Source organism: Coturnix japonica, chromosome 2, assembly GCF_001577835.2.
Source record: "Coturnix japonica isolate 7356 chromosome 2, Coturnix japonica 2.1, whole genome shotgun sequence".
Lineage (NCBI taxonomy): Eukaryota > Metazoa > Chordata > Aves > Galliformes > Phasianidae > Coturnix > Coturnix japonica.
This window is the reverse complement of record NC_029517.1, coordinates 3,580,821-3,602,222: the sequence shown is the minus strand read 5'-3', so window position 1 is coordinate 3,602,222 and position 21,402 is coordinate 3,580,821. Positions and strand designations below refer to the sequence as shown.

At 50.9% G+C, this 21,402-nt stretch overlaps 1 protein-coding gene across 3 annotated transcripts; it reads left to right on the top strand.

The window, feature by feature from the left end:
* Positions 1-49: 49 nt before the first annotated feature.
* Positions 50-21,298, top strand: CCM2 (CCM2 scaffold protein). 3 transcript variants are annotated; one of them, XM_015852935.2, is made up of 10 exons: positions 50-298; positions 11,953-12,126; positions 12,358-12,441; positions 12,986-13,169; positions 14,216-14,352; positions 15,156-15,291; positions 15,773-15,830; positions 16,444-16,582; positions 17,139-17,277; positions 18,715-21,298. In XM_015852935.2, the coding sequence occupies exons 1-10, from the start codon at positions 269-271 to the stop codon at positions 18,993-18,995; spliced, it is 1,362 nt and encodes a 453-aa protein (XP_015708421.1). In that variant the 5' UTR covers positions 50-268; the 3' UTR covers positions 18,996-21,298. The 3 variants fall into 3 exon arrangements, with proteins under 3 accessions (XP_015708421.1, XP_015708420.1, XP_015708422.1); XM_015852934.2 differs by lacking the exon at positions 50-298 and adding an exon at positions 4,361-4,429; XM_015852936.2 differs by lacking the exon at positions 50-298 and adding an exon at positions 9,894-10,104.
* The last annotated feature ends 104 nt before the right edge of the window (positions 21,299-21,402 follow it).

The following is a 21,402-nucleotide window of genomic DNA, read 5'->3' as shown; positions in this document are numbered from 1 at the left end:
TGGAGGGGAGGGTACGTCACCTCCGCAGGAGGACTGACGTCAGTCCTCCGAGCGCCGCGCGGTGCACGCCGGGAAGCCGCCGCCCAAGATGGCGGCAGGATTGAAAAGTGGTCGGCGGCGCTGAGGCGGCCTAAGGTCCGACCGCCGCTCCGGGCCGCTGTGCTGCCTCCTCCCGGCCCCGTACAGCCTCACCCCGCCGCCCCAGGGCTGTTGCGGGGATGCCCCGGAAGGGGCCGGGGCCGCCGTTGCAGCTGCCGCTCCCGGAGCCATGGAGGAGGAGGGCAAGAAAGGCAAAAAGGTGAGAGAGAGAGAGAGAGAGAGAGAGAGAGAGGGGCTGGGGGTGCGGCCTGCATTGGTTCCATTGGGCCCTTGGTGTCGTTAATGTGAGTGGACCCTTGGTGTCGTTAATGTGATGTGAAAGTACTGCTCCACCTCATCTCTTTAACCTGTGTTTCTTACCCTGCTGCTCAGCCCCGTTTTATGGCGTTCATTCTATAGGGGAAAACAAAGCTTGAGTATAATGTGTGTAGAATGATTTTTTTCTTGTGGTTGTGGTGATATAACAGTGAGGGAATGAGCTGGTTTTGGTGCTGTTTCAGCTGGGGATGCTGCAGTCAATGGAGGTGGCAGCAGAGCTTCCAGCTGCGGGCTGTGAGGTGTTGGGATGCTGAAGGACTTAGAGCCTGTTGTGATGCTTCCTCTTGAATTACCCAAAGTACTTGATATGGGGTTAAATCAGAAGAGTTCTGCTTAATGTTCTAAGCAGGGAAGGAAATGAAGCTCCTGGTGCTCATAGAAGGGCTTTGTAAGGGCTGTGTGATGGCATCAGTGGTGTGGGTGGGAGCAGGCACGATTTCTGTAGGTGGTTCTTCCTCAGCACACGGTGTTTCCTTGCTCAGAAATCCCTTTTTGCTCTGAGAACTCTCACTTTTAAGGCTGCAAAGGATGTATATGTATTTATATATAGCCTGGGTAAATGGGAGGGCAGCTTTTGGGAAGACAGAGCTCTCAGGATCTGGTGGGAGGGAGCTCTTCCTGTCTGCCTCACCACAGGGAGTGAGGAGGAGGCAGCCTGTGGAGATGTGGCTTCTCTAGTGTCAGCGGAGCAGACAGCTGGGACAGACTCCCATCAGGTCTGTAGATCTCTAAGGGTGGAAGTCAAACAGCTGTAAGGTTTGGAAGGGAGCTCTGCTGTTTACCCAGTCCAAATCCTGCTGTCTGTTCAACCTCGTCCTATACAAAGTGTTTGAGTGGAGTTTGCTGTGGTTTGGTTTGTGCCCTGCTGAGAAGGGGTTGGGTTCTTCTCTCTATCCCCATTGGTGTACAGGCAGATAGAATCCCATTGAACCTTCTCTTCTTGTGGCTGACCTACTCCCTCTCTCCCAGTCTCCCCCCTGTGCCAGCTGCCCCAATCTTTTTGTCACCTCCACAACACAGTCCATGTCCCAACACATCCCAGTGTCCTAATGGTGACTCCAGACTGGACATGGCACTGGCATTGCAGTGTCATCAATGATCCTAATGCTCAAGGAGCATGCTGAGACACTCTGAAAGCAGCTCAATACCAAAGCATGTCTCTGGTTAACAGATGTCTGGTATTGCAGATTTGGTCCCCAGATGAGGGCAGGATTGATCATGATTCAAGCATCTGTGGCTTCATTGCAGTGCTGTGGCACTTCTGAAGCCAGGGCATGGCTGCAGTTCTCTCAGCGCTGATTTATTCCATCTCTATGAAGTCAAATGTCCCTCAAGCATATCCTTGCAGCTTGGATTACTGTCAAAGGTACCTCTGGTTATGTTATCCATTGTGCCTTTGTGGTTCCCATCCCTGGGAGCTTTAGGGAGAGCTCTTATGCTTTACATCCAGCGTGGATCTTCCCAGGATGCAGGTGGCTGGCCCCCAGCCATTGAGCTTATGGGTTGAAGCACAACAACTGAGTTTCTTTAGCCCTGTTAACAAGTAGAATTAGAACAGTTTTGGTCAGGGCTGGGAAGAAGCAGGTTTACACAGATGGGGTCTTGGCTGAAACTGGAACTCTATGGGATATTTGTGTATCAGATGTTAGTGTGATCTTTCTGACTCCAGTAAGCTCTGGATCTTTGGTGTCTTCTTGCCTCCCCTGTTTCTGGGCTGAGCTGATCTGTGTGGGGCTGCTTTGTCAGTTGCCAGATCTGCTTGTAGGGCTGATCCGTGACGCTGGATTCTTTGTGCCTTTCAGTACTGGTTTGTATTCAGGATGTTGGCAATTCCTTCTCGTGCAGATCATTGGAAAACGGCTGCCAAAAGAAAGGGGGCTGGTTCTTGTTAACCTTGGATGCTGCAGTATGAACTCCCAGCCCTAATATATAATACAAAGGGACTGGGATGGAGGCTCCATCTCTTCAGAGTTTCTATTATGAGACATTGCTCTGCTGGGTGAGGAGCTGCAGGATGGTTCCTTGCTATCTTGAGCACGCAATATTTGTGCTGGAAGCACCGCCTTCACAAGGCAGCATTCCTGTCTGGGAGCCTGTGGCTGCGGGGTGGCTGTTCCATGACTTCACTGTGAGATTATGCAGGCCACTTCAGTGATACTAGATCATGATATTTTTTTAGCTCCGTTAGATATTTTCACACCAATAGAAGCACACAAATACTTGGGCTCTGTGTGGTTTTGAGCATGGAGGGCTTACCCTGTGTGTGCGTTTCCAGCTGCAGCAAACCATATGGAGAGCATTCCTGCAGGCTGGCTCTGTCACCAATTACTCTTTCTCCTGTTCTGAGACTGCAGCAGCCACCATCTGATCCCAGCTCTTTCAAGGCCATTGTGCAGTTTGCTGGTTGGGCTGGGATGCTTTATGAGAGCTCAGGCTTCAGCTGCTTGATGTGCACTCTCCTTGGGTGCTTTGTGCTTTACAGCTGTGCTATGGATGCACTGCAGCATGTAAGAGGTTGCACTGAGAGTATAAGATATACCTCCTTTCTCATCTCTGCACACACACATTCAGGGGAATATTGAATAACCACAGAGGACAAGCTGCTGTGCTCTGCTCCTGGTGCATCCCTTTTACTGGGGCTAAATGTGCTACTTGTGAAGGTGCTGCCTGGTCCCATGTCAGCCTTAAAGCACATGCCCTGTCTTCTCACCTTCTTTTGCTACAAGACAGATCAGTCTCGTAGATGAGAGCAACCAGAGCCTGGTGTGGCTCTTTGTGAACTGCTGGACTTCACTGCTGTCCTAAGCTTTATCAGCTGGGGCTGCAAACGTTGGTGCTGGTTACATCAGCTGGAGCTTGGGAAAACCCCGAGTGCAAATCAGCATTTCCTTCATCTTACTCAGAATCTCCACCTGCATTCAGAAGCTCCATGGTGAGTAAACCTGACCTCCTGCTCCTTATAGAGAGGTGGCCCCTGGGCTGGGCTACAGGCTTAGTGCCTCACTGCTCAGCTGCAGGCAGAGCTGCTCTGTCCTTGTCATCATTTCTACCGGTATGTGTGGTGTGCTTAGTAAATGCTGCCACATCAGTGTCCTTCTTCCAGAGGATAAGGTCAGAACAGGCCCATGTGTGGGCTCTTGGGTTCTGTACCAGCACAAAGATGGACTTTCAGATTCTAAGCCAGCTCTGGCTCTGCAAGAGCTCTCACCCATTACTCTGGTGCTGGTTGGGATATGAAGGGCAGCTGTGGCTGAGGGCAGGCTCACTTGGATGGTGGTCATGGGGCAGACCAGCTGAGCCAGGACAGGTCTCGCATACGGATAGCGGGGATGAGGTGATGTGTGGAAATAGGAGCAAGACATCACATCCTGGCTCTGGTAGGGAGCACCCTGCTGCTGTTAGTGGGATGGTGAATGTTTGGGAGGCAGACCCTGCCTCAAGGAGGGTGTCACTGGGCACCAGTGTTGCTTTGCTGCTGAGATGTAGGGAAGGGCACACCCTGCAGCAGTGCTTAATGCAGTGCAGGTTTTCTCTAGGCTCGTATTGCCTGCTTTGGAGTAGTTTTCACTGCTGTGGGTTTTGCTCTGTGCAAAATAACCACCATATAATTTAGTGAATTCTTGCTTTGTTGTCTGGTAAGGGCTGGCAGACAAAGCCAGACACTGCAGAGCTTGCAAATGGCTGAGGCAATGATACCAGCTTCTGAAAATACAACTTGCACTCAACAAAACTTTCCATTATGGAAGCACTGCGTTCTGGTTTCCAGTCCCAGGGAAGAAAGACATGATGCATCCCTCACCTCATTCCTCTTTGTTTTATAGAGCAGTATGGAGCACTCATCCTGTATGCTTGTGTAACATCCATAAAGCAAGCAGGTCACTGTGGTTTTGTCCCTCTGGAACATCTGGCTCTGTGCTGTTGAAGCTGCATGAAGTGCTGTGGCAAAAGGTGATTCCTGATGAGACTGAAGAAGTCTGTGGACTCAAACAGCTGCTGCATCTGCAGGGATATGGTGAGGAAACCCCCCAGGTTTGCTTGACCCTAGAGTTGAGCACTTGGCTCCAGAGCTGTGCTTTGGGGTGTGGAGGTGATGTGTCTTTTGCAGATGTAACAGGCATTGCTGTAGTGTGCAGAAATTGATGTGTGTACCAGTGTATGTATTCCTTATCCACAAAGGAACCTGCAGCTCAGCCCACACAGCATGATAAAAACACAGTAGGGAGTGCTTGGTTCTTGGAAGACAGGCTGCCTGGAGAGCTGCCATGGTGGCAAGCCCTCCAGAATTGGGTTTCAGCAGGCCTTTGCTAGAAGCAAATGAAAGCAACAAGCAGACATGCACAGCAGAGAACTGTTCTGGTGCTGCTGGTTGGGTTATCCTGATACCTGGCAAACAGGTAGCTGTAGTGGTTGTCTGATGCATGAGGGTGTATTGCAATTGAAGTAACACTTGGAACAAGATCTTTGTTTTAAGAAGTGGCTCTAGAGCTTGCTGTGACCAAGGTGCTGCTGAGATCTTTGGTTATAAAGCAGATGGGAGTGATCTTCTCTACAGTATTCCTGGTGGAGATGAGCAGGATGAAGCATTTGGAGCTGATCTACACATCCATGTCAGGTTGTAAACCTCCTTTTAGGCTTTGAAAGACTTTGTTCTGCTTCTATTCTTATGACAAAGCCTCATGATGCAGATCCTGGTCTCCCATGTCTCAGGACTTTCATTATGTGATTATTGTATGTGTATTCCCCATGCTCAGAGTTGGCTGGGAAACCTTGGGCTGTAGATGTCTGTGAGCAGCCTGGCACTGACAGAGAGATGATGACTGGCTGAGAGCATCTTCAGCACAGAACAGGAAGCTTGGCAGACCCCCTCCAAAGGTCTGGTGAGGCTTTGGAGCTGCTCAATGGTGTCTGCTGGAAATGGGATTGAGACCAGAAGCTTCAGGTGAGGGAGAGGAACACTTGAACTGACCATCCTTCTGGAGAAAAGTATTTCCTAATGTCCAATCTGAACCTCCCCTAGTGCAACTTAAGGCCATTCCCTCTTGTCCAGTTGCTAATTATATGGGAGAAGGATCCAACACCCACCTCCTCTCAGGGCACACTCCAGGGCTTTAATGTCTTCCTTGTAGCTAGGGGCCCAAAACTCAACAGGATAAGATAGCTGAAATTCAGCATGTCAGCTCCATCCCTGTGTCCAAGGTTAGGGGCAGGTAATGCAGGATATGGGGATGAAATGTAGAATTAATTATGCTGCAGCCTTACAGTGAGTGGAGGGAAGAGAGTTTATGTGGTTTCTTTGATGCAGCCTTTATTCCTAGTGGCTGAGTTGGACAAAACAGGAGGGCTGTGGATCTGACCCATAGCAACGCACTGAACTCAAGGCCTTGGCAGGTGGGTCAGCCTGCATTTAGTGCAGAAAGCTTGTGGTAATAGCTTGAAATAAGTGAGCTTTGGAAGCAAGCACAAGGAAGCAAAGGGATTTATGGAAGCTGATGGAACTGCCAAGATAATGGCAGCAGCCAGAGCATGCAGAGCACAAAGGTCAAAGCCCAGCTGACCTATTTGCAAGCTGTGTGTAATGAGAGATCTTATTTCCCCTCTGCAATTGAATTCCTCTGGGCATGAATATCAGTGGTAAAAAGGTTCTTAAATGGTTGTTTTCTCCACCCCTTGGCGGAACTTGGAGCAAGTATTCAAGTATAAGTTGACTTGCATAAAACTCCATGTTGTATTTACCTACCAGAAGCACACACAAGAAGTTCATGTCATGCTACAAAGGGTGAGCAGAAGGCAAAGTGAACTTCAGGGCTTCCCTGCCTTTGTTTTGTCATTTCTTACTGGGTCAGTGAAATAACTTCTGTAACGAGAAGAGGAAATAGCCACCTTTCCTGCTTTAATTTCTGAGTGTCATACAGTGTAAACCCTCTTGGAAGAGCAGCTTGAATGAGAGACAGGGTATGTGGGAAACCTCTGCAGCATGGCTGAGCTCACATGAGGAGCTGCAGCAGTGGGGTGCCCACCAACTGACAAGCTGGAAGGTTCTGTTCCTGTGGAGCTGCTGTCCTCCCACCTTCCTCAGGGAGCAGAGGAGGAACAGCTCTGGATGGCAGGAGGTAGGTGACTAAATCCATCCCTGTTCATACCCGCACATGGCACTGAGCTCTTTCTCCCAGGTGCTGCTTTCAGGGGTGCAGGGGCCCTTCTGTTAAGGCAGCTCTTGGGCTTTGTTTTTTTAAAGCACGCTTCCTGCGACCTCTCTTTGGGAGTGTTTTCCAGCTCTGATTACTCATGTTGCTCTTGGGTGGGAACGCTCAGGACTCCACATCCTTTCCTTGCAGGAATCAACAGCTGAGGTCTCACTGGCTCTGCAGCAGCATTATTAGCATCAGCAGAGCACACGTGTAGGGCACAGATCACCTTGTGCAGGAAAAGAAGTGTTTATTACCTCTGCTTCTTAATGTGCAGGTAGCCAGGATGAAGATGAGGGTGATCTGGATGGTGCCCATGGTATCAGGACACCGTGGAGACTCACCTCAGTGAGGAAATTAGTGGGCTTGCCTGTACCCAGGCAGCTTCAGCATTTCCTATTTCTTAGAAGTCTGCTTTTCCTGGTCTCATGCACTCCAGCAGGAACCCTTTTGATCTGTTGAGTATTGGCAGAACCCCATGGAATCTGTGGAACTACAATACGGTAGCTCTAAAAGTGTGCTCCGAGCACATATTCCTGAATGACTGCATACAAACCATTCTCACTGGATTCCCCCCACACACCTCCTCCACCCCAAATGTTGCTGAAGGATATAGATGAAAGGCTCATAATGCATGGAGACCCAGCAGGCCATGTGCTGGAGGTGCTGGTGATGGGGAAAGCTGGTTTCCCTCCCCCCCAATCCTGATCCCACCAGCATCAATGTGTTCCAGATCCACTGTATTCAAAGGTATGGGCTGTTCATCCTTTATCCACACAGTTTACATCTGCCCAGTCCCATCTGGACTTGTGAAATAAGGAAGGAGGCAGCTACAGATTAACCTAAGCCCAAGAGCTGATATTTCACAATATCAGAGCTATGAGCTGCTCCTGCTGCACTACGGGACAGACAGAGCTGGAATCTGGCTTAGGAAACACTGCTGCTGTGTGCTCCTGCAATGACCCAACAGCATGGATGAGCCTCACTCGGATGCACGCTGGGAGGTGAAAGCAGTGGGAGGAGGAGGCCTGGAGGAATCTTTGGGAGGAGGAACAAGACTCTGCTAAAAATAGCCAGGGAAAATTCCTTTCCTCCTGCCTTAAAGGAAAGTCCTGTCTGTAAGGCTGAAGGCCTGGCTGGCAAGGCAGTCCCAACCATGAGAACACAGCACCGTGCCTTGTTCTGTGACTGGTTTTCGCGTGAGTGATGTGTTCGACTCGCTCTTTCATTGTTTATTTTTCCTTAAGGCTGACTTGGGCACTAGCTCTCTGTTTTCAAGGGAACCGTGTTTCTGCATTACTTGAATTTAATCATGCTCTTGTTTCAAGAAGCAGCTTTGAAACTGAATACAGTGTTTCTGGCTGAGCCTGGAATCTTAATTATTTTTTTATTTCCCCTAATTTCCTAACTTTTGCTGTGCTGGTGATGCTGCAGCTGGTCACATCTCTATCATAAACCTCCCAGCCCCCAAGGAGATGACAGCAGATTCTATGGGGCCCAACAGAAATGGCTGAGCAGGGCAATGAGACCCCCTCCAGAGGCTTCAGGTGGGATTTATGATGACCAGGAGGGGCTGGGTGACCAATGGAGCTGGGAAGCAGCCAGATCAGCCTACAGCAAGATCACCTTAAGCTGAATAAGCTGCATGAAGCAGAGATGCCTAACAGCCCAGCAGCAATGCCTCCATTGCTCTTGCATCTTTTCTCTCCACTGCCTCCATTGCTCTTCCATCTGTGCTGCTGTAGTTCTTTGTTCCTTTCCAACCTTAAAGTGACCAAGAGCCTCTTTGGGCTTGGCTTGGTTTCCATGCTCTGCTGTTACTTTATCGCATTTTTGGCCTGACCAAAGTGATTCCCTGGCACCATTGCTGTGTTTGGGGCTAGTTTCTGATCTACTCATATCTACTGCCCAGCCTGCTGTGCTGTCAGCTCCCCTAAGCCCTGTGCAGATGTGCTGTGGGAGAATTAGCTGTACCAGTCTGCAATGGAGATAATCCACGCAAGAGGATTAAGAAGCTGTTTCTGCTGCTAATAGGGGGGATGCTTTTTCTCCTTTGTGTTCAGCTCAAAAAGCTGAATGTATTTAAAGGGGCTGTTCAGGACCTCATCCTGCCCACCAGGGAGAGCATCCCTGTGCTGTGCAGCTGCCAGTGCCCTGTGCAGGGACCCAGAGGCTGTGGGGTCTTTTCTATTGGAGGTCTTCAGTCCTACCTGGATGTGGGACTGGGCCCCCTGCTGGGGCAGAGGGGGACCAAAAGGGCCTCCAGCCTCAGCAGTGCCATACATCTGTATACAGTGTATATATCATGACTTCAGGGGACCACAGCTGTGCTTTCCAAGAAGCCCTGTCTTGTTCAATGACCACCAGTGAGCTCTTCCTAAATCTGCATGCCTCACCCTATCACCTTGATGGAGCTCTCGAGTCCTACCAGCGTAGATGTGCCTATGGGACACCCAATAAAGTATAGGAGCAAGAGCCAAGGCAAACTCTTCCACCAGGTCCACAGAACCTGAGGAGGGTCTGGGAGCATCCCTGATCCCCACCAGACCCTATGGGATTTGGGGATGCTCTGCAAAGTGCTGGTGTGCCCCCATTCCTCACTGTCTTCCAATGTAGGCAGGTGTGCATTGGGTGGGCTCTAAAAAGATGTAAGCAGAGCTCAGCTACAGCACTGAGATTGCAATCTGGGGCTAAAGAGGGGAGAGAAAGCAAGCTGACTTTGGTTGCATTGGTTTCAAGGATTGCTGAGGAATGCATCCCCACCCGACCTCCTTTCTACCTCTGCTCCGTGTGGCTCTCCCTGGGGAAATCACTTTAATTGATTCTCTCTCTACAAAATTAGTGGCTTGTTTTTGTTACTCCTCTGAGCCCCATTGGCAGCCAGGCTCACTCCTCGCTCCCCTCCTTCCCATCACGCTCCCTGGGAGCAGCTCATAACCTCATTTTCAAGGAGCCAGCAGCCTCCTTTTTGCGAGTGTAATGGCTGGAAATGCACACCCTAATAAAGCAGCTTTCGGGCTCATGGATGGAGACAGAGCTCAGAGTATGAAAACAGGCAAAGCTTGGGAGTATCACCCTGCTGGCACACAAACCCCTTTGCTTCCATAGGTGTGTGGGTGTGTAAACCCACCTACAAGGTGTCTGAGCATCAGCCAAGCAGAGCAGTTCTACCCTGCAGACCAGCTGAGCCCTCCCAGACATACAAATGCCTCCCCTTCACCACTTCTCCTTTCTTTCCCCCCGTTTTAAAGCTTGCTTTCACCAATGGCAGCATGTTTTGACTATTGCAGCGTGTGACAGAAGGAAGCTGTGGTTATCATGCTTCCGGGACACGAGTTGCTAAGCAAATGAGCACACATAGGTTTGCCGGTGCTTAGGCACAGAACACAGAGCTTGGGCTCCCTGGGACCAGTGGGGCATCGCATCCCAGTAAGAAGAAGCTTTTAGGAACCAGCAGCCCCTGTGCATCTCCTCCAGAGCCAGGAGCTCCATGGAGAGTGAGGTAGGTGTTGGATGAATGGCTCCGAGACACTGCGGTTGTTCCATGTTGTGCCACGCTCCATCACGCCTCCAACCTTGGATAGAAGCATCAGGGCTGTTTCCTACTTCCAGGAGGTGGTGGATCTCATATAGGGCTTGAGAGCTTCCCTGTGCAGGCTGCTGTGAGTGGGTGCTGTGATATTTTGTGTTGGATCCATGCGTTCAACATGAGTTGGGTGGTGCTGTCCCAGTTCTGGAGATGGGTTTTGCCATCACTCTGCTTTCGGTTTCTATAAGTTATTGTTGTAATGGGATCCTTACGGGATGGCAGCTGAGCTCAGGGTTGGATGCCCTCACATTGAGTTCTGTGGGGTTTCTTCCCATGGTACTACCCCAGCAAGAGGGCTGAGGAAACCCATTGCTGCCCATTGGCCTCCAGTAGCCAAACCCCATCTCTCCCCTTTACATGGGAGCTTCTTGCTTGGGGATTTCTTCTGCCCAAAGCAGTCACCTGAGTCCCATCCCTTTGGCAGGAGCCAGCTGGGTTTTGTAGCACAGGCAGATGACATTCCCTGCTCAGAGCCCAGTGTAGCCATGATGCTGTATTATCTGCAGGCACAGCTGTAGCACCAGGCCAGGCACAGTAACCATCGAGCTGTCTGCAGTCCCATTTGCCCTACTAACTCCTCTATTTTTGTCTCCCTGGCACGCCCTGCTCAAAGGGAAGTGTTGCAGGGCTGGGCTGTCCCTGACGTCCTTGCATTGCCTGGTGCAGCCTGGTAAATACTCCTCAACCAGGAGCTTCCCTCTGCTTGTAGCATAATGGCTTCAAGTTATTTAGGTCTTACTTTGATCTCACTTGTTCCTGTTGAGCTCTTGTGCTCATCTAAGCTTAGAAAAACAGCTCGCTGAGACCGAGCTGTGGGTTTCGACAAAGGCTCTGCAGCAGTTCTTTGCGGTGCTTTGCTCTTTCATCTCAATTGCTGTTTCTGTTAAGGTCTCTTTCTGTTTGATGAACTCACTTTTAAAGCATCTTCCTTTGCAGACAGTACATCCGTGCATCTCCCATGCCCCAGCTCAGCCCCGCTGCCTCCCAGGTCTGTAGGATATTTCCCAGCACAGAGCATTTCCCGAAGTGATGGTGGTGATGCTCCCTCTATGGGAAGCTATGCAGCATGCTGGGTGAGCAGCAGCTCTGAAATGCCAGCTCTGGGCTGCAAATCGACTCCAGCTCTTCCCAAAAGACCTTTGAATGTTTGGGATCATAAAGGCTGGTGTCTGTGGGTCTGTCCTCATCCTTCTGGATGTTCCCTTGACCCTGCAACATGTTTCAGCCTGAATCTGGAGGATCTTGCAGGATCTGGAAGGGCTCAGGTATGGACAAGGGTGAGCTCCTGAGACCCAAGCATTGCTTATAGAATCTGCCAGGACCTCTGGCTTTGCTCTTATTCCAGATCTGAGCCCACTCCAGCATTTCATTTATGATACCTCTTTACACAAAGACCTCGTAAGTGTTGCCCAAGGAACCCTTGATGTGGAGATGGATGGAAAGCAAGCATCACCCAGTCCCATAGAATGAGTTGCTTGCTTGTGTGCTGTTGCTGGCCACCAGAAAACAATGCAATTTGTAGCTCTAAAACCTGACCCAGTCCAACTCCGGGCTGGTTTGGGTTCATACAGCAGCATGAGCAGAAATGCGTTAGTCATTCTGTATTTGGGCACTGCAGAGCTGATGTCCTTGCTGTCCCCTTCCACCACCAGTGTCAGAAGGGTTTTGGGAGCCCACAGCACAGCCCAGCTGCTTGTTTGCTCTAATTTGGTGCAGGAACCCTTCACCCTAACAGCCCACTGTCTCCTTTTCTCCCTGCAGCCTGGAATCGTGTCCCCTTTCAAGCGAGTCTTCCTGAAGGGTGAAAAAGGACGAGATAAAAAGGCCCAGGAGAAGGTTACAGAGAGACGACCTCTCCATACAGTTGTGGTGTCGCTGCCTGACCGTGTGGAACCAGACATCCTGCTGAATGACTACATCGAGAAGGAAGTGAAGGTACTTTGTACCTGCCTGTCACCCGAGCTCCCCTCTTGCAGACCCTGTGGCTGCCTGCATTACCTCCAGCACAGCTCTTTCACTTTCTTTATCCCCTTATGATGCTGCAGCTTCTGCCTTTGGGGAGGTGCAGAACCTCGGCACGCTGCCATGTTGCTGTCCTCTTTGCTTGCCCCTCTGGGGGCTCATTTGCTGTGTGTATGAGATATACTGACAGTTTTTCTTTTGCAGTATTTAGGGCAACTCACATCTGTCCCAGGGTACCTGAATCCTTCCAGCCGCACTGAAATACTGCATCTGATAGATAACGCGAAGGTGAGCGCTCAGCCCTGCAGAAGGCAGCTAATGAGCTGCTCTAGTTCCTGTCATTGTCAACTCAAATACATGCACACAGCCTGATTATAAGGTTTTCAGGGCTTCCTGGGGGTGAGTTTCGGTGTGAGTGGGGCTCTCTTTCCCTGGGTTACAAGTGTGGGAAGCCTTGGACAAGAAATTGCAGCCACACACCATTGGAGCTCGGAGAGGAAACGTGGGATTCAGAGAGAATTGTGGGCTGACTGGGGAAAGAAGGGGCATCTCCCTCCTCCAGATTGTAGGAAGGTTTGGGGATCTGGAGTAGCTTTGTGTGGAGCCAGCTTTGTTTGGGATTATGGACCTTGCTGGTCTGAGCTGACTTTGCAGCCACCCCTTTGTCTTCAAGGGTTAACAGAAGGCTGTGGGATTTTACCTTTAGAGGGAAGGCCCAGCAAACAAGTCCTGCAGATAGATGAGGGGAAGGGTGAAGGACCTCCATCCAGATATAGGACAGTCAACAAAGGGAAAACAGTTCTGTTTTTTAATGGAAATGCATTTATTGCAGAGGGCACATCAGCTTCCGGGGCAGCTGACCCAAGAGCATGACGCTGTGATCAGTTTGTCTGCCTACAACATCAAGCTGGTGTGGAGGGATGGAGAAGATCTCATCCTCAGGGTCCCCATCCATGACATCGCATCCGTGTCCTACATTCGAGATGACTCTGCTCATTTGGTTGTGCTGAAAACAGGTAAACTGGGGCTGACATGGGCGACCAGGTGTTGGTTGTAGGGTTGTGGGTGTGAGAAAGGAAGCCGTGCTCTCACTGACTGTGAGTCTGAGCAGTAGTTCTGGGAGCCAGAAGGGCAGGAGAACAGTGCGTGTTGTGGGTTTTGTAATCATGGAATCACAGAATGTCCTGAGTTGAAAGGGACCCACAAGGATCACTGAAACCAACTCATGACTCCACACAGTGACCCCCCAAAACCCAAACCTCGTGTCTGAGAGTGGCATCCAAATGTTCCTTGAGCTCTGGCAGCTCAGTCCCCTGGGGAGCCTGTCCCATGCTCACCACTCCCTGGTGCAGAATATTTTCCTAATGCCCAATCTGCACTGAGAAGGGCCTGGGAATCTGTCCCCAGCAGCTCTTTGTTAAACATGCATGGTTTGGGTTTGAAGTGTTTGGAGAAGGCTGAGCTACTTAAAAGACCTAACGACAGAGACTTGCTGGATTACAAACCCTGTGACAGCAAAGGGCAGTCTAGAGAATGAATGAATAACTGACTTACAAGGCTGTAATTCCACTGTTGGATTCCTGCGGCTGTCTGAGCCATGGAAATGAAGCCAGCGATTCATGGAATTGTCAGGAACCTGCTCTAAATTACAGGTTCTTCATTGAGATGCTTTCAATACATGCATCTCTTTATCACAGGTGGAGCTCCTACAGGCTTTCTGCTCTGGGGTGTTTTCTTCTGGCTGTGGGATCCTGTGCTCCCCTGTTCTGTGGGCTTCGCTGTCCCTTTAGGGTTAGAGATCATAGTGGTGTGCAGAACATCCCTAAAGCTTTGCTGTCATTTGTGTTTTCACTGCATAGAAACCTCTGTGCCCAGCCCAAGCCCGTGGAGGGGTAGTACCACATCATCCTGTAAGCCTGATGTGGCCAGTTCTCTGCTGGGCAGGTACAAAAGCAGCTCCATGCACACTGGTCGTGAGATGCTCAGAAGACAGCTTGGTTTGCAAGGACTGATTGTTTGCTTACTGCCTTGGCCTTTCTGTGATGATTTCTGTGTTTCTCAGCTCAGGACCCTGGGATCTCCCCAAGTCAGAGTCTCAGTGCTGAGAGCTCCAAAGCTCTCACCTCAGGCTCGCTGTCAGAGAGCGGTGTGGTACCCGTGGAAGCTTGCTGCTTGGTGGTGCTGGCTACAGAGAACAAAGTAAGGCTCAAACCACTCAGTTCACACTGTTCCATGGTGTGGTTGTCTCTAGAGTCACACTAGAATTGCACTGGGAATGGGACTGCAGACACAGATGCTATCGGAAGATGACTGTCTTTTGTTTGTGGTGCCTGCTGGGAATGGGACTGCAGACACAGATGCTATCGGAAGATGACTGTCTTTTGTTTGTGGTGCCTGCTGGGAATGGGACTGCAGACACAGATGCTATCGGAAGATGACTGTCTTTTGTTTGTGGTGCCTGCTGCCCAGAGCTTTCTCTGGCAGCAGGAAATCTATGAAGACAACTGAATCTGTCCCACAATAGGATTTGCTAGTGGGGGTGTTTTCATGATGCTGACCTGGAAATTTGTTTTACCCAGCATCCAAACCCAGAGGTTTTGATCCTGGCCTGTGTGATTCTCCAGCAGAAACCCTTTGCCTTGAGGCTGGGGTTTTGCTCTCCTTTTCAGCTGCATTTTCTGTACTGTTCCCTGAGGCGACTGCACCTATTTGGGATGTAGGTCATGTAGCCACAGTCCCAGGCAGCAGGAGAATAGGACAGAGCATCAGCACGAGGTGTGGGTGTTATCTAATAGCTGTGAGCTGATTGTTCAGGCGATGGAGCTTCTGATCACCTATTGCCTCAAACTGGTTGGTGGAATAGAGCTGGAGTGCTTGCCTGGCATCATAGAGGAGTGATGAGAAATCACATATGTCTAGCACCAAGGCAAAGCTCTTGGGACATTGCAGGAGCTAAGAGAAAAGCCACTGCGTTATCTCACCACATCTTGCTCCCTTTTCAGGTGACTGCGGAGGAGCTGTGCTCACTTCTCAGCCAAGTCTTCCAGATTGTTTACACTGAGTCCACAATAGACTTCTTAGATAGAGCAATATTTGATGGTGCGTCCACGCCAACACGGCACATGTCCCTGCACAGTGGTAAGTCCCTGCCCTCTCTGCTTGCTCTGCCCCCTCTGCAAGTCATTCTCATCCTCACCAATGTCTGTTGCCTCTCTACAACCAGCCAGCCAGCCTGGCACTTCCCCCTCCTGCAGGGTCACCTCTGTATTGAAAATAAGTCCCTTTCTTTTAATTGTTTAGGGGTTAGAGCGGCATGAGGACCGTCTCCTGCCTGGAGATGTCTCCAGGCTATATGAAGCTAGAAGACATTAGCCTTAGTGTGTCCTTTTCCCTCATACCCTTTGTGTCTCTATTCATGTTGGGTGGAGGCAGTTAATAAAGCTGTGCCTTGTCCCACTGTCTCTGCTGGGTCTGCCTGTAACCAGCCTGGCACAGCACCATTCCCCTCCAACACCATCTGTATGTCCCCATCACAAATCAGTGTGTAGGGCAGTGGCTGGGAAAAGCACTAAACTTCTGCCTCACTAGCAGCACTACAGCATGAATGTCTCTCTTGCAGATGACTCTTCTACAAAAGTGGATGTTAAAGAATCATACGAAACAGAAGCAAGCACTGTGTAAGTGGAAAGCGAACGTGATAACTCAGCACTGGAGACAGTGCCTCATTCATGCAGCCCTGCTGTCTGTCAGGTTTAAGCACAAAAGCAGACAGTGCTGCAGTTTGCACTTTGGAAAGTTTCTGATCAGCCTGGTTGGATCATTTGATAGCATTTTTGCTATCTGTCTGCGTGCAGGACTGTGGTCCTGCCTCCTCAGCATCCTTGGCTGCATTGTTCTGTTACTGCAGCTTTCTGGGGAAGATCATGTGTGCAGAGCAGAGCTCACAGAGCTGCTTTGTCATGTTTCTTCCTCCTGAATCAGTGACCATTGGAAATGGCAGAAGCATCTGTGGGCTGAAAACCTGATGCATGAACGGGTTGTTCCCTGTTGAGAATCTGAGAATTTCAAATTTAACACCAGAATAAGGTGTTTGGGGACCTCTTTCCCCATTGGTCTGAAATGAGAAAGCAATTGGAGGGGATCTCTTCCCCTGTAGGGCTTCATATTCTACACATCACAGGGACAGTCCCTCTGTGCTGCACATGACCACTCCCCTAGACTCTCCCATGCTGTGCTCAGCAGGAGGTGCCTAAGGAGCTCTGGATAGCTCACAAGCCATTTGTGTTTCAGTTCCTTTCCAGAAACCTTGGATGCAGGTGACAACTCTCCCTCTTCCTTCTTGACACAACAGTCTCCACACATCAAAACCATCAGTGAGAGCGAGCTGAGCACTACAGCCACAGAGCTGCTCCAGGACTACATGATGACGGTAGGGTGCCCTCAAGGCTACGTCTGCCCATAGGGAAGGGTGGGAAGGTTTTCTTCCCTTTTGGTGTTCATGGGAGCACATTTGTGCCCTTGGCATCGTCTGAGCTCCTCCCTGTTGGTTCCAGCATTGTCTGGGCCCTGCAGGTGATGTGATTTTGTCCACGCTGGTGAAGGAATGCATCACCCTTTCAAAGAACTCATGCCTGGAGACCAGTGCAGGCACTCATCTTTCCCATTCTAAAGCACCTGCACCTTGTTGTCCCCTCTCACTGTGATGGGGCACACACAGTGTTCCCATGTCCATCGCTTCATGACCTGCACTTCTGCAGTGTGCTTACAGCTTTTCCCAGTTAAAAAGCTGGACAGCTGGCAGCTCAGGGCAGTTTGCACCATCCCACCCTGCTGAGTTCATCACTGCAGCTCAGTGGTTCTCACCACAATAGAAGCAAACCCCATTCCCAGGCTTCCCACCATCTCTTCTCCCTCCCATCTCATCAGAACTCAAAGAGTGCTCTAAAAAAAAATCAGCACAATTTGTGGTGTGCTTATGTCCTCAGCTACGAACAAAGCTCTCTTCCCAAGAGATCCAGCAGTTTGCAATGCTCCTGCACGAATATCGCAACGGAGCCTCGATACACGAGTTCTGCATCAACTTGAAGCAGCTCTATGGGGACAGTAGGAAGTTCCTGCTCTTGGGTGAGTGTCTTCCCTTTGTGTTTGGCTTTGTTTTTGCCTGCTGCTGGTTGTCATCTAGGCTTCCAGATGAGCTCCTTGGCTCCTCTGATACCTTGGTTTGGTGGCTTAGTGGTAGCACTCGATGTCCTTGGCCAAGCAGTGAGGTGTTAAACAGTACAATTTGGGTGTTCAGCTAGTTGGACTGATGAGATGCCTTGAGGATCTGTGCTCTCACAGCGTGTCCTTACAGTCATGGAGGGAAGGTGTGCACCAAGTACAGTGCCAGCAGACACATGCTGACACCATTTCTTGGGAGGCAAGCGGGACCATTTCCTTTCCCTTCACTAAAAGGAGGCCAACTGCCTCAGAGGCTCTCAGAGTCCCTCAACTCAAGCTCCTTGCTTTCATTTTGGCTCTAATAATCTGAAACAACATTAATGGCAGAGAGCAAAGGAACCTCAGGGCTGAGCACAGGGCCCTGCCTCAGCTCTCACTCACGGATGCCTGCTGCTGCTCTCATTTAGATAGAGAGCTGCTGAAAGCAGTCAGAGTGACTCAACAACACAGGGAGGGGGGGCTGCGTGGCCTCCACTCCTTTTGTCCTGGGCACACAGAAGCAGTCAGGCATCTGCACCAGCACAAAAGCATTTTCTTTCATCCCTATGCACACAGCCTGCTTGCTTTTTATGTCGCCATTACCAAAGCCAACACACAACACAATCCCTGTGCTGGGAGGCTGATTTTATACTGACTACACTGCTGAAAAGCAGTTTAGACTCAGCTTTCCTGTAAAGAATCATAGAATGGCTTAGGTTGGATGGGACCTTAAAGATCACAGAGCTCTTAACTCCCTCCTGCAGCCCCTACCAGAGGCCTTGCAAGTTTTCAGGTGTACACTTCCCTTGGTGGGGAGGGGAAATCACTGTGGCCCTAAAGGTGGGGTTGGGAGAGGCGAGGGGAGTCAGTAGCACGCCCAGAAACTGCCAGAGACAGAGCTGTGTTGGCTGCTATAATGAAGCCACTCACTTCATAACCCCATGCTGTGACCCTGTGGTGACAGTGCCCAGTGTGTGATGCTGGCCCACAGCAGGGTGCAGGGATGCAGACAGATGGCCCCCAAGTGCTCCGCATGCACTCTGCTGGGGGCCTTAATCTCACGCTGATGCTGTTACACTAACGAGATGAGCAAAGCCCAGCAATATGGCTCAGTGATGAAGTCGCAGACAATCCTTTTGAGCTCAGAAATCCCACTTCAGGCCCAGGAATTGTCCTTGGCTTATACACATCTGCCTTTCTTGGGGCTGTCATCATGACACACAGCCACGAGATGGGAGCACCAGCAGCCCCAAAAAGCACTGCTCAGAGCCTGAACCCCAAAACGAGCTCCTTTAGTAACCCCTACCTGCATGAAACACAGCAGCTCATGTTCTCCTCCTTGTCTTTGCTCCCCTGGGAAAGGCCTGCGGCCCTTCATTCCTGAGAAGGACAGCCAACACTTTGAGAACTTCCTGGAAACCATCGGGGTGAAGGACGGCCGTGGCATCATCACGGACAGCTTTGGGAGGTACAGGCGGACGCTGAGCACCACCTCCAACTCCACCACCAATGGCAATGGCGCAGCTGGCAGCTCTGATGACCAGTCTGTGCCCTCAGAGGAGGACGAGTGGGACCGGATGATCTCACACATCAGCAACGACATCGAGGCGCTGGGCTGCAGCATGGACCGCGACTCCTCCTGAGAGCCAGCCGGCTTCAACAGCACCTGCCCAACAGACCCTCGTTTCCAAAGAGGTTTTTGGGGTGGAGCAGGATGTAGTCACTCTCCCATCCACACCAACGGCCATCTGTGCCCTCTTACTGTGAAGGTGTGCGTTGCCACAGGCACGCTGCAAAGGAGGAGCCAGGCAGGAGCCCATCCTCCAGCCTTCCCTGGTTCCGTCAGCCGAGTGGGGAGCAAGGCTGGGAGAGCCCTGTATGGAAAAGGTTGCCTACAGCCCTCTCCCTCCCTGGTTTACAGTTTTGCACATGGTGTCCTTCTTGTAACTGCTCTCCTCCTCCCCTCTTTTGAATGAAGTTTACCACAATGTGAATTATTTAAGCCTAGCCTTGCAGTTGGCACAGCATTTTGCATCCAGGCCTGCAGGGGCTCTGCTTCCCCCCCTCCACTCCATCCTCAGCTTGCAGCCAGCTGGGCTCACCAGTTTTGTGCTTTCACTTCTGTCCTGCAGGGAGCCTGGATTACAAACACCACCCGACCCACTCCTTGCCTTTGCTCCAGCAGTTGGCAGGATGGAGGCAGCGCCTGTCCCACGTTCACAGTCGTGGGAGGTGACACAAAGCCTCTGCTGGCTCCTGAGGTCCCCAAGGACATTATCACACACCCATGGAGGTGAGAGCTGCTCCTGGACAAACACAATGGGGTCTCCAGCACACGGTGTACATATTGTAAATATTTTACACGTGGTTATAAATACACACTTATTTTTTTAATCTATATCCCTTGCCCAGGAAGCAATCCTGCTTGAAGGGAGGTGCTGGCAGAACCCACAGGCACGCAGCTCTGCTTGCTGGGCACACAGGAGCTGGGGTAGAAGCAACCACAGTCAGCACAGAAACACAAGCAGCAGGAAGAGAGCACAGGCTTGAGCAGGTCGTAGAACTGGAGCTTCCTATTCTTTGCCCACTGCTGTGAGTATGAGGGGAAGCACAGGCTGCAGCCCATTTAGGGAAGGACTGTCCCTGTTTTGTTTCATACTCATGAGTGCTGCTGCGCTCAGCATTGTACCCCCCCAAAGCCCTGCCCTTGCCCAAAGCACCTCCAGCACCATCCTGTGAAGGAGGTGGGATGGAAGAAGGACCAAATGCAGTGAGGAGTAGGGGTGGTTCTGTTATGTATAACACAGGGACACAGAGGTATCCCTGTGCCCTTGCCTGGAGCTGGCTGGCCTCTGCAGCACCCAAACCCAGACACTTGCTCAGCACTTTGCAGGAAAAATCCAGCCCCTCCAGCACATTCCTCTGTGCTTTGTCCTGTGCAGGGCTGCGTCTGCATCCTGCACTGCTTCCACTGCAGTAACACATCCCACAGCTCCCACTGCCCTTCCCATGTTGCTTATCCTCCGCAGCCCCATGCAGAAGCTTGTCACCATCCTCCCAGTGCCCAGGCTGCTCCCTCATTAACCAAATGACTTCCCATTGTGGATCCATGCTCCCTTCACAGCTGGGACAGAGCCCACCAGAGCCAAACCTTCATCCCTACATCCTCCCCCTCACTCTGCTCTGCCCCTCTGGGTACCTCTTACCCTGCTCCTGCAGGCACAGCAGTCCAGGATTGCAGCCCCAACGACCCCACAGCTCAGTGCTTCATCTTTAAAAGGTGCACACTCGTGTCCTGCTATGGGGCACTTCCTTTTAAAAGGCAGCTCCACGCCGCAAATCACAGGCCATAAAACTCTTCCCTTCGCCATTTGAGGCTGCTCTATCAGCAGAAGGACCACAAGCAGGAGAGCAAAGAGAGCTGCAAGCCCTGCAGCAGCATCAGGGTTAGGAACAAGTAACAAAACCTCACAAGTCAGGAGCACAAGCATTGAGCTCCCACTGAGCATGGGAGCATTGCTCCAGCACCCTGGCTATGCTGAGTCCTCAGTGCCTTCTTACACATGCAGGTCTATAAAGAAGAAACCACCACCACCGACACAGACAGCGTCAGGAAATCTGGAATAGCCCTATTTTTGGATTGATTGTATACAGAGATGCATTTAGCAGAAGCCGTAGCAGCTCACAGGTATTTTTTTATACCCTCCCTTACCCCCCCTTTGCTGGGAAATGTGATTTAGTTCTGGACAGAACTGGTTGTTAAAGCTCCGCTGAGGTGACTGAGTGTTTCCCCCACAAAACCCCACCTGCTGCTCCCCCCCAACCATGACAAGCCCCCAAGACCCCGAGCACCATAGGGGGAACCGGGGACACCCCGGGGGTGTTTTGTATGTAATGCTTTCTGTATGGAGTATTTGTTACAGGTAAATATAACTCTGCACCTGGCTGCGGTCTGTCTCCTTGTTAAAACCCTCGCCTGCCTCTCTGCTGTGCCCCAAAGTATGTCATATTTAACATGAGGCATGCAAAAGCCTCAAGGGTTAAAGATTG

Excerpts from the sequence above, each read along its gene's own strand:
- CCM2 (XM_015852934.2), top strand. The coding sequence starts at position 4,376 with ATGAGACTGAAGAAGTCTGTGGACTCAAACAGCTGCTGCATCTGCAGG. Across the intron at positions 12,442-12,985 it reads ATCTGATAGATAACGCGAAG|AGGGCACATCAGCTTCCGGG; the intron begins GTGAGCGCTCAG and ends CATTTATTGCAG. Across the intron at positions 13,170-14,215 it reads TTTGGTTGTGCTGAAAACAG|CTCAGGACCCTGGGATCTCC; the intron begins GTAAACTGGGGC and ends TGTGTTTCTCAG.